At 41.0% G+C, this 12,342-nt stretch overlaps 1 protein-coding gene across 5 annotated transcripts in view; it reads right to left on the bottom strand.

Moving 5' to 3' along the window:
* The window catches only part of CACNA2D3 (calcium voltage-gated channel auxiliary subunit alpha2delta 3), a 724,110-nt gene that overhangs the window by 224,420 nt on the left and 487,348 nt on the right, over positions 1-12,342 (bottom strand). For all 5 annotated transcript variants that reach the window (XR_013636032.1, XM_078853616.1, XM_078853615.1 and 2 more), the window contains one exon: positions 11,487-11,620. Coding sequence is in view for 4 of the 5 variants with exons in the window: in XM_078853616.1 (XP_078709742.1) it covers positions 11,487-11,620 (134 nt within the window). In the remaining variant the exon portion in view is untranslated. The remainder of the gene's footprint in view (positions 1-11,486; positions 11,621-12,342) is intronic.

Below are 12,342 nucleotides of genomic sequence, written 5' to 3' on the forward strand. Positions count from 1 at the left end.
CTTTCAAATCTGGGAGGTGGGGGAGAGGCTTTGTTTGTGCTCTTTGTGTGTGTGTTCTCTGGGGAAGCAGAGAAGCATCAGGTCAGAAAACTACTTCTCCTAAAATCATCCTAAAATGAGTCTCAATATTGCAAAAAGAGTAAGTAAATAAGGCAAGGTGTGTTAGATTATCTTTTGTTTTTAGCTTGTGAATTTTCCCTATGTTTAGAGGGAGGTTTATCCCTGTTTTTTGTAACTTTAAAGTTTTGCCTAGAGGGGAATCCTCTGTGTTTTGAGTCTGATTACCCTGTAAAGTTACCTTCCATCCTGATTTTACAGAGATGCTTCTTTTACTTTTTTTTCTTTATAATAAAAGTTCTGTTTTTTAAGAATCTGGTTTATCTATTTGATTGGTATATTAATTCTCAAGCCTCCCCAGGAAAGGGGGTGACGGGAGGATATTTTAGGGAACAGGAACTCCAAGTGGTCCTTTCCCTGAATCTTTGTCTAACTCACTTGGTGGTGGTGGCAGCAGTACCCATCCAAGGACAAGGAAGGATTTGTGCCTTGGGGAAGTTTTTAACCTAAGCCGATAGAAATAAGATTAGGGGGTCTTTCATGTGGGTCCCCACATCTGTACCCTAGAGTTCAGAGTGGGGAGGGAACCCTGACAAAAGTAATGATATTACAGGCCAGAAAACTGTGTAAAATAAGAGAAAACCCTGGAAACTCATGACAAAGTCCTAACATAGTGGTTTTAAAGATCATTTTCTTTAGATCTACAGTGCTAGTAAAAGAGAATCTGTTCATCAAACATTTGTACCTGACTGAATTTCCTAGATACTAAATTTAATCACAGTATGTTTTGTGAATGAATCCACTTTGAAATTTCAGTAGTACCAGTGGGAAATGATAACGCAGCTAAGCAATGCTGGGACAGCCAAAACACTTTCATAATAGTATGCTAATCCTACAAGGATGGGCTCCATCAGTCCCAAATCCTGGGCAAGCAATGTTACTGTGGGAACACAATACAAGTGAATGCCAGTATTTGAAAGATCTGAATAAGCACTTTTGTGCTTTTTCTCCCATAATGCCCCTCACACCTGGGAGGAACTCCCCATAAAAGTATGCAAAACTACCTCATTATCCTTCTCCACATCCCTCCTTAAACTCTTTTTTGCCACGATGCCTACAAAAAAAGTGACATATTAGGCTGCTGGTATGCTGAGACAACTGCCTATCATGCTGTCAAATAGGATTTCTATTCTCCTTTTTTTAAGTAACTGTACACTAGCAAAAATAATTATAATAGTAATCCGTTTCAATGGAAATAAAGTACAGTGATATTTATAGTCTGTGCCAGAGTTATAATGACTGTGGGGTGAGAAGTGAAGTGTCACAGCATGTTCCACATGTTTTTAACACTGTTTCTAAGGCTCTGGAGGCTATTAAATTTAATGAACCCATCTGCTATGAAATAGAGGTCCAACCATAATCAGTTTTCTCAGTGCCATATAATACAGATGGCATTCCATGTTCCACATCCCCAGCAGGAAATTTCATGCTCCTCTTTAAGTGCAGAGTTTTGGTTTGGTTTGGTTTGATGTTTGGACCATCTTTTTGATCTGTGGCATTTTATTGTGCACATACTGTACACACAGTGATGCACATGAAAAGTGTTAACTCATTAAAATAAATATTGCCATCTCTTACAACTTTTTTCTAGCAGCTCTGACAACCAGCAATTAGATCTGTGCGGCAACACTCTGTGGCTAATGCAATCACTGAAAATTCCCCTAATGGCAGACATTCCAACACTAGCACTGGGGCAAACACAAACATGTAATTTATCGGGCATACAAGGGTTTACTTTAAGCGCTGAAAGGTTATGTATGAGTGTGTACACTGAAAAGCACAATTTATCCATAATATATTTGTCTACATGCCTTCGAAATTGTATATTTGGTGCACACCAGCAGGGAAATTGCAAAATTAATTCTTATTTTAAACGATCATATTTCCATTAGTTCATAGCAGATTTTATTTTCTCTCACATGCCCATTTTCTTTTCAGGGTTCTCAATTTGTCTGTTTATTGGGCCATGCCGCTCTTATACCTGTTGTGTGTGATCTGGGACCCTAAGCTCTCATTTAAGTGGCACAACATTCCTTGCACTGATTAGCACCCAACTGCCAAGCATAAGTTTTTCAAGTTGTGCATTAGCTTACAAAAAGGAACACATTCTATTAATGACATTTTGAGCTGCACCTAAAAGATAATGAGTGTGCATGAATTCTATTCATTTGAGAGGTTTATACATTTACAATCTTGAGCATTCATTATATTTTGTCAATTGATACACAGGATCTTACTGGATTTAACACAATTAATGTCGTTAGCAGTAATTTGTTTACTCTTGATACAGCAGTAAAGCTAATGGATTAGAACAGTTGAGTGGAAAACTGGAATGTTTAATTATAGTGATTGGAAATTTTGGGCCAGACAGTTCTCAAAACCTCTGGGGAAGGCTTTTTGCATAGAAATCTCCATGATGATTCCCTGAGAGGTGCCCCCACATCATCTCATCGGGGGAGGAGGGCAGGTGGACACACACCTCTTTATTTTTGTGTGTGTGTGTTGTCTTACCAGTGTAAAAGTCACAGGACCCTTCTCCAAACCTGTTAGAGCCCAAATTAACTGCAGGAGGCCTTGGTCATCTGAGAAGAAGGCCTGTAGCTCCAAATAGGCTGTGGCTCCTGGCAGTGTTACTTCAGTGGAACAGCACTACCAGGGACCCCTCCTAGGTGTGCTGTATTTGTCAGAGATAAAATGAAAAGGTAATCCATGCTAGGGCTGTATTATCTTTTCCAGGTAAGTTAATCCAGGTTGGAGGGTAGACGATAGACATTCTCCAAACCCCATCCTATCTCCTCAGAGACACCTGAGTTGCAGAGAGAACTCTGCAGAGCTGTGGAGTGGAAGAGACAAGGATGCTGTGGAGGGGCCTGAGCCCCCATCCGCCTAATGGAAAGGCTGAGATCCATGCATGGGGAGTTTGCTCCGCATTGAGATCAAGTGGGTAAACCCAGGCTATTTATCAGAAAAGGGAGAAGAGTCTCCAAGGATTCAAATCCTGCCAAATAAATCCAAAAGCTCTCATTAAAATTAGGATCCACGACCAAATTCAATCTACAAAATTCCATCTGTAAAACTAGGTCTGGTCTACACTGGGAGTGGGGGGAAGATCGACCTAAGTTACGCAACTTCAGCTACGAGAATAGCATAGATAAAGTCGACGTATCTGAGGTCGACTTACCTCGTGTCCACACAGCGCAGGGTTGACTGCTGCCACTCCCCCGTCAACTCCGCTTCCGCCTCTCGCTGCAGTGGAGTACAGGAGTCGATGGCAGAGCGATCGGGGATGATAAATCTATCACCGATGGATCGATCACTACCAGCCGATCCAGCGGGTAGTGTAGACGTACATAGTGGCAGTGAACTGGTGCAACTCTCATGGGAATTTCTGAGCCATAATCTGGGATAACAGCACTCTCCTGTGAAGGGCAATGAATTGCTTGATTCTAAGGGATACTGACCTGGAAGCAGGGGAGGGTGTGTTTCTCTTGCCCTTCCACCCTAATTAGGGGATGAAAACAGGAAGCATCTGCCACTCCCAAGATAACTTGTGTTGGAGCAGCAAGAACCATTGTTCAAGATGGGGAAGTGGCTATCCGGTGCACCCTAAACACTCAGAGAGTCAGAAGATAGAGAACAGGTAATAGAGACCCTCCCCTTATGATAACAAAGTTAGCAAAAATTGTCCCAGGGGCCTGGGAGAAGGTGGGGTATGGGAGTACCAGAGGATTGTTATCTGGAAGATTGGATTATACAGGACATTAATCTCCAAGAAACCTTGCAGGGACTTTAGACCCATCCTCTAAAATCAGCCATGCACAGTTTCATTGACAATTAGTCTTAATCACAGGATCATGAGGGGCAGGAAAAAGATAGGGCAATGTAAGGAAGATAAAGCTGGAAAAGTAAGTACAACACAATGATAGCAGGGGCCATCGTAAAAAGTGTGGGACCAAAAAAAAAATGTCATGAAATCAAATTTAATCATTTATGGGTGGTGTGTAAATTCTCTTTTCATAGATGTTTATAAATGGTATTTACTAATATTCACTAACATAGTTATGTCTAATATTTACTTGCTGTGGTGACAGAAGATCTTTCCATACTTGCTATGAAACATATTAGTGGGATGCAGTACTGAAATACATAATCTACTAAAAAATTCCAGCCCTGGGCACCTTTTACCATGATAAAAATGCTAATTACATCCACTTATGATAATAGCACAATTAACTCATGCCAGAAAAGGTATGTGATGATATCTCTGGGAATAGAGTCTAGTTGAAATCGGGTAAGACTTCATTTTTATTCCTTCATAAAAGCTCCTACATGCAATGTGTGCAAAGGAAATTGAATGGTATGTAGTTTATGTAGTTTACCTCAACTTAAATTCTTGGAAAGAAAAGAGATAATAAAAGCTTAAGACCTAATGTAGCTTATGCTGCATCCATGTGTGTTATACAGAGGGCCTCATGTATTTTGCAATTCTGGGGCTGTGGAATTGCCACAGAATTAATTTTTTTGCCTTAGAATTGTACTCCAGAAACTCAGCTTCCATTTTATTTTTATTTTTTTACAAATAAATAGCAAATAGCCTGACGGTTGCAGAGATAATCTTGAAAATGTGACCTGATTATAATGCCTGCTGGATTCTGCAGAGAGCCAGAAACAATAGTTCTGAGGGTTTGACTAGATTTGAATTTTCAGTGAAGGTCTAGCACAAATCAACTGATTATGAATTAAGACATGTTAGTTAAACAACAAGTGTCAGAGTAGACACTTCAGAAATATCTGTTTCAAAACACAAGCTTTTGTTCTTAGTTATATTCAATCCTAGGCTAGAGCGAATTGAGTTCCCCCCCCTTAATCCTGCCACTCATGGGGGGGAATGAGGTGCTGAACCAGGCTGCCCGAATGTCATCATATGAGCCCACCAGCAGTGCAAACACAATGAAAAAGCATTTACTTGAAAATAATCATAAATGAATTTTATGCCAGTGATTATTTTGAACTATACGTTAGCAGGGGTTCTCAAACTTCATTGCACCACAAACCCCTTCTGACAATAAGAATTACTATATGACCCCAGGAGCGGGGACTGAAGCCTGAACATGCCTGAGGCCCACTGACCGGGTGGGGTTGGGAGCAAAGCTGAAGCCCAAGGGTTTCAGCCCCAGGTGGGGGGCCTGTAGCCTGAGTCCCAACACGCAGGGCTGAAACACTCAGACTTCGGCCCTGGGCCCCAGCAAATCTAAGCCAGCCTTGGCAAACCATTAAAATGGGGGTGTGACCCACTTTGGGGTCCTGACCCACAGTTTGAGAACCACTGCATTATAGCTCTGTGTGCCACTAGAAAGGAGTAGGAAGGATGTGAAAGAAGATAACATTGTAGAAGGATTTAGAGACTCATACAGGAGTCAAATTAAGCCTGCTGGTGATGACTCAAGTCAGTACTTTTTTTCTGAAGGCTGCCATCTTGTGCTTCAGACTCTACAATGTCATTAAAAAAAGCCTTTGCCTTTATGGATACAAAAGCCACAAGAATGTGAACTGACTGCAATCAATGTGGTAATGTCTGCCTGAGCTTGCAAGAGTTAAACTGCCCCATTCATCTCAGTGTGGTCTTAACCCTGTAGTTATTCTAAATGTTAATGCTGTTGACTTTTCTATTGATGAAAGAAGAGGGAGAAGCATATCATGAACAGCTGCTTAAGCGCCTGTGAGTGGCGTCTTATTTTGGCATCTAGAATTCATGAACATTAATCTGTAGATGGAGCCTACTTTGTGAGCAAAGCTCAGGTGAATATTGCTACTCCACTTCCCCACCCTCCATTTCAAGATCTGATATGCATTGTTCAAAACAATGTTCCTTTGCTACACTGACCTGATGGCTAGAATTGTCAATAAACCTTGCTAGAACTCCAATAAAAGATGCTTCAAGTTACTAGTCATTTGCCCCTTATCACATGCCTGAAAAGGCCCAGTAAGTGATTAACTGTGAGGCAAATTGTAAATGTGTATGAAAATGAAAAGCCCTCTTCAGTTACACAGAGGAAATATACTATGCTATATATATATAGTATTACATCACTGCTGTTGTGTTACGAATCTCTGCCTGACTAGTCCACCTCTCGCAAGTCACTGTCCAAACAGAAAGAAGGTGGGACATTTATTTACATATTTTCAAACATTTTCTCCATATGCCTCATTCTACATCCAGGTGGGATCTCTGGTACAGGGAGCCCTTTCCTTAGCAGAGAGATTCGAGGAACAACCATGGTTGTCAACAGTGTCAGCGGGACATCAGTAAGGATTTGTTTTTGTCACGGAGGTCATGGAAGTCATGGATTCTGTGACTTTCTGTGACCTCCATGACTTCTGCAGCTGACAGTGCACCTGAACCGGGGGTGCCTGAGCAACTCAGCCCCCTCCCCTGCCCCGAGACCACAGCAGCAAGAGTGTGTGGGGGGGCTCAGGGATGGGGTTTGGGGTGCACGGCGGTGGTTACCTGGGGGACTAGGCTCCTAGCTCCATGTGCTGCCTCCATCTGCAGGAACCGCCCTCGCAGCTCCCACTGGCCGTGGTTCCCAACCAATGGGAGCTGAAGAGTTGGGGCTTGGGGCCAGGGGAGGCAGCACGTGGAGCTAGGAGCTGGAGGTCACTGTTTCCCAGGAGCCGGGTAGGGAGCCTGTCCCAGCCCTGCCAACCCCGCAAGCACCGCTGCGCTGTTCACCCCCACACATACAGTGAGCACCCGTGGCACCCCTGGGCCATCCCCCCAAGCTGCCCCCCCCATGTTTTAGTCAGAGTTAAAATAGTGAATTTTGTTTACGGCCCGTGACCTATCCATGACTTTTACTAAAAATACCTGTGACTAAAACCTAGCCTTATTTAGAAGTTTACCATGGGGAAGCAGCTTCTATTATGATTTGAGCTGTACGAAACAATTATCTGAACCATAGCTTTTACAGTAGGGGAAGCTGCAGGCAAAACATTGCCCTCTCTCATATTTATATGAGAGAGAAAATTTTCATCATGAAAACTGACAGTGGCCTCAATTGGCCAAATTTCACCCTCTGATAAATCCACAAACTTTCACTTGCAAATATTCACAAAGTGAAAACTGAGGCACTAGTCCTGGGCTAGTTTTTTTGTACCACAGTTAGTGACTGAGGCCATATTTGTGCCTCTCTGTTTCTTGTGCTGCCCAGTTTGTGCCTAGTTTAATCCCCAATTTAAGGATTGTTCTTTACATCTAATTACATATGGCCCCAAGGAGCCATTCCTTCAGCCAGGGACCACTGGGGTGTCAGGATGCCACCACATCCCCTTTCCCAAGCCATGTTCACTTGCATTGACAAGTTGTAGCTGGACATAGAGTGATCAAAATGTACATTTGGAAGGGACCTTAAGAGCCACCTGGTCAATCCCCTGGCCCCACACTGAGTCAAGATTAAGTGTCCCTAGACCACCCTTGAAAAGTGTTGGTCTTTCCTGTTCTTAAAAATCTCCAGTGACAGGGATTCTACAGACCCCTTAGGAAGTCTATATCCTCGGTTGAAAACCACTCATTCACCATATCACACAAAATGAATCGCCACTCTCAAGTAGTTCCATACTTTTTATCAATCCCTACTCAGGCATAACATTACAGTTGATTGCCTAAAATTAGGCACATACATGCCGAGAGTCACCTGTAAGCGGCTCTATTTTCAGAAGTGCTGAGCACCCACATCTCCCATGAAAGTTGATGCACCAATAGCAAGGTTAAGGACCTGGCGCTGGAACTTTCACATAGATCTAGATCTGAGAATGGGGATGTTCTTTACAAGGCTCCTTCTGCACTATTTTCCCAGGGCTTGAACTACGGTTCTTTCCATTTATCCTCTTCCTGTATAGTCTCACTGTTGATTTGGGAAAGAAAAGGGATTTACCCTAGAGCACCAGGTATAATGGGGCCCTCAGGCCCTACCAAAATATAAATAACTACTAATCAAATTAATCAGAGTCTAGGGGTGGGAGGAGAGCACAGAAAGCAGAGATTTAAAGTGTTTTATTTTGATTGAAATAAATCAGCATTCATTTGGATTAAGATTCTTTATTCAAGAATGTAACACCTCAACTGTTTTTATTTTTCCTGTTTTCTCCTCCAAACTGCTTCTCTAAACTCACTCTGCTGTTCTCAAGTAGGTATTGCATTTACTCCCTCATGCTGTATTTAGTTAGGATTATAAACAATGTAAGTGGACTTGGAAGGATTAGCTTTTTATCTGTAAGTGTCAATAAACATCTATTTCTCCATACACACACAAACCGATGAAAAAATATTTCCACCAATAATCTTAATTTACACATAGGCAAAGAAAGAAAAATGCTGCTTGAGAACATATTAGCATTTGACTTAAGGCTATTTACTTTTGAATTTTGATATATGATGTTGACAATTTGTGCTTTAACTGTTCTAAATAAGAATCTACCAAATTCGCGGCCATGAAAATTGTGTTGCGGGCCATTAAATCTGGTCTCCCATGAAAACTGGTCTTTTGTGTACTTTTAACCCATACAATACAATAGGGTAAAAGTATACAAAAGCGTGCTAATAAAGTTTGCGGATGATACAAAGCTGGGAGGTATTTCCAGTAGAGATAAGGAGGTTTTAGTACCATTATACAAGGCACTGGTGAGACCTCACCTGGAATACTGTGTGAGTTCTGGTCTCCTATGTTTAAGAAGGATGAATTCAAACTGGAACAGGTACAGAGAAGGGCTACTAGGATGATCCAAGGAATGGAAAACTTGTCTTATGAAAGGAGACTCAAGGAGCTTGGCTTGTTTAGCCTAACTAAAAGAAGGTTGAGGGGAGATATGATTGCTCTCTCTATATATATCAGAGGGATAAATACCGGAGAGGGAGAGGAATTATTTAAGCTCAGTACCACTGTGGACACAAGAACAAATGGATATAAACTGGTCATTGGGAAGTTTAGACTTGAAATTAGACGAAGGTTTCTAACCATCAGAGGAGTGAAGTTTTGGAATAGCATTCCAGGGAAAGCAGTGGGGTCAAAAGATCTTTCTGGCTTTAAGATTAAACTCGATAAGTTTATGGAGGAGATGGTATGATGGGATAACATGATTTTGGTAATTAATTGATCTTTAAATATTCATGGTAAATAGGCCTAATGGCCTGTGATGGGATGTTAGATGGGGTGGGATCTGAGTTACCCAGGAAAGAATTTTCTGTAGTATCTGGCTGGTGAATCTTGCCCATTTGCTCAGGGTTTAGCTGATCGCCATATTTGGGGTTGGGAAGGAATTTTCCTCCAGGGCAGATTGGAAGAGGCCCTGGAGGTGTTTCGCCTTCCTCTGTAGCATGGGGCACGGGTCACTTGCTGGAGGATTCTCTGCTCCTTGAAGTCTGTAAACCACGATTTGAGGACTTCAATAGCTCAGACATAGGTGAGAGGTTTTTCGCAGGAGCGGGTGGGTGAGATTCTGTGGCCTGCGTTGTGCAGGAGGTCAGACTAGATGATCATAATGGTCCCTTCTGACCTTTGTATCTATGAATCTATACAGCATTTCTCATACTAGGTGTCCTGACCCAAAAGGAGGTTGGCAAGCCTATTGTAGGACGGGTCGTAGTATTGCCACCCTTACTTCAGCACTGCCTTCAGAGCTGGGCGGATAGAGAGCAGCAGCTGCTGGCTTGTTTGGGTTGCAACAAAACACACTCTTTATCCAGGTTAAAGAGAAAGAGGATAAGAAAGAGAATTGACCTCTAAGACATAACTTACAAGGAGTTTTCACCCAAAGGCATCAGAAATACAGATATGAAAGAAGAGTGTTATCAGAGATGCAAAATAAGATGTATTGACTACTTAAAGCATAGGAGATATGAGAGAGAGAGAGAAACATTATGAGAATTAAAACAAAACACTTTAGATTCTACCAGCCCTCTCCCCATTTCAGAAAATGTCTTGAAGCAGGGAACTTTGAGGCTCTATGTACTTTTTACCCTTCTCACCCTAACGTTTCCATGAAGAAAAGGAGGAGTGCAGATTAATCATGCTCTTAACTGCTACTTATTGGTAAAACAGGAAATAGGAAATAAGTGGATTACATCCAAAACAACATTTCCAAATGGGACTATTTTTTTTTCCTCTTTGGTAACTATAGATGTTCATATTTGTTTTAAATTATTCTGTCCAAGACCACAATTCAGACAAAAGAAGAAGACTTAACTCAACCTAAAACTGAAATAAAACAGCATCTTCAATTGTTTTTTCTGGGACATTTTTATGATGATTTTATTTTAAGCTTGCTAGCGGCTCAACAGCTTGGCAAAGTTTAAAACTTTCCCCCCCTACTCCCTTAAAGAAAAAGAAAGAAAAAAAAGCGGGGGGGGGGAGCAGGGGCTAGGGAGGGAAGGTTTGAGCTCACCTGATGGGGTTTTCTCAGTTTGCCCGGTTCTCATGAGGATTAAAAACAGTTAAAATAAATGAACAGCTTTGCAGCTGCTGATCTGTGATTTCTACTCCTCCGAACCAATATTTGTAACCATTTCACACTAAATTAAGAACATTTGCTGCAACTCTTGCTTTATGGAGTGCTTCTACAATATGTTACTCCCAATTAGGTAAATGAGAAAAAGAAAGAAAAAAAGCTTAACCAAGCTGCTGAAACCAAATAAAATGAATCTTTACCTGGGTCAGACACAACTTGCTAAACATATGATCAGTAAATTAACTGTCATTTCAAAAAAGAAAATCTGCATTAAATCTAATGCTTCCCAGGTGCCGAACCTGAAAATTATACATCAGTAAGGTAACCAAGTCATCTACCAACCAGAACAAAAAGGATTTGTCCTATTTTAATATATAACACGTACAACATTTTCAATATTCTTCAATTGAAAACATCTTAGTAGTCACCTAGTCATTGGCCTACCTCTGTAGATTAAATATATTAACAACTATTGCAGAAGTCTCATTTAATGTAGTTTATAGTTAAATTTACATTCATTTAAAGGCATTTGGAAAATGATGATTACTACAAGTTACTAATCTTTATATTACTGGTCAAGTCTAACAACCAAACTAAACATTGATGATCATAAAGGCAACAGTGACTGTTACTTTTTGGGTCTGACCTATGTATTCCTACATTATTTACAAATGTATAAACACCTACTAACTGCTGTAACTGGAATTAGTTCATTCAAACCTTGTAAAATTTAACCCCCACCTAGTGACAGTCAAAGGGTGGAAAGATGCACAACTAGTATTGTTAACCACAATAGCAGGTTTAAATCTAATTCCTCATCTTCTTCTGTAAGCATGTGTTTTAAATGCTTTCTCATGCAGACTTACAGTGCTGTCGATATATGCTTCAGTCCATACCACATCATGCTCTTGATCAATAACCTTTGGTCGGCTAAGAACATGGAGGTATTCCATGACGTTCTCCTGCACGTCAGCTAATGTAGAGATCTGAGTAAAAAACCCTGTGAAAACACAGAGATTCCAAGTTATGAGGCTAACAAAAAGAATTAAGGAAGATTCCAACAATAAATATGATGCATGTTATGTCTGCTGTGTTTTCTGTTTAACTGTCTCCAAAGGAGACATGCAAAAGGACCATATTTGATGAGAAGCAGCCTTGTCCAATATTAATTTGTGAAAGCAGAAGTCTGTGAAACAGTGTGTCAGCCTTTGAAGGACTCAGTTCCTGAGACTGTTCTACACCATTGCATAGCTTATCCTAAGTTTTTGGTTCCAAGACAGTTTTGTGGTTTCATGGTAAAGTAGAAATTATGGGATTTTTTTCATGGTAAATACTTAATAAAAATTAGAACTGTATTAACTCTTTACAACATTATACCAAACCATGCAAAACTGATCTAGTTTCAGGTGTCAGTTTACAGAAGTGAATTGGGGTCAAAATGGGGAAAAAATAGTCGTGGTACTCCATTTCAGACCTGTCCACACTCTCAATCCTGGGTGGCATGGAATGTGAATAAACTCCTGATACCGTAATACATTCTTTGCAAATGGCAGGGGCCAATGAGAATAGAATCAGAATCACTTGGGTAAATAATCACAACTTTGAATCATAAACCTTGAAACATGACACCTCCTAAAGGCAGTATCCTGGCAGCAGTGAAATAGGGAAGGCCACAGCCACCTACAATGTCACCAGCTTTATTCTCTTTCAATGACCTCAAAT

This window comes from Lepidochelys kempii, chromosome 7 (assembly GCF_965140285.1).
Source record: "Lepidochelys kempii isolate rLepKem1 chromosome 7, rLepKem1.hap1, whole genome shotgun sequence".
NCBI classification, from domain to species: domain Eukaryota; kingdom Metazoa; phylum Chordata; order Testudines; family Cheloniidae; genus Lepidochelys; species Lepidochelys kempii.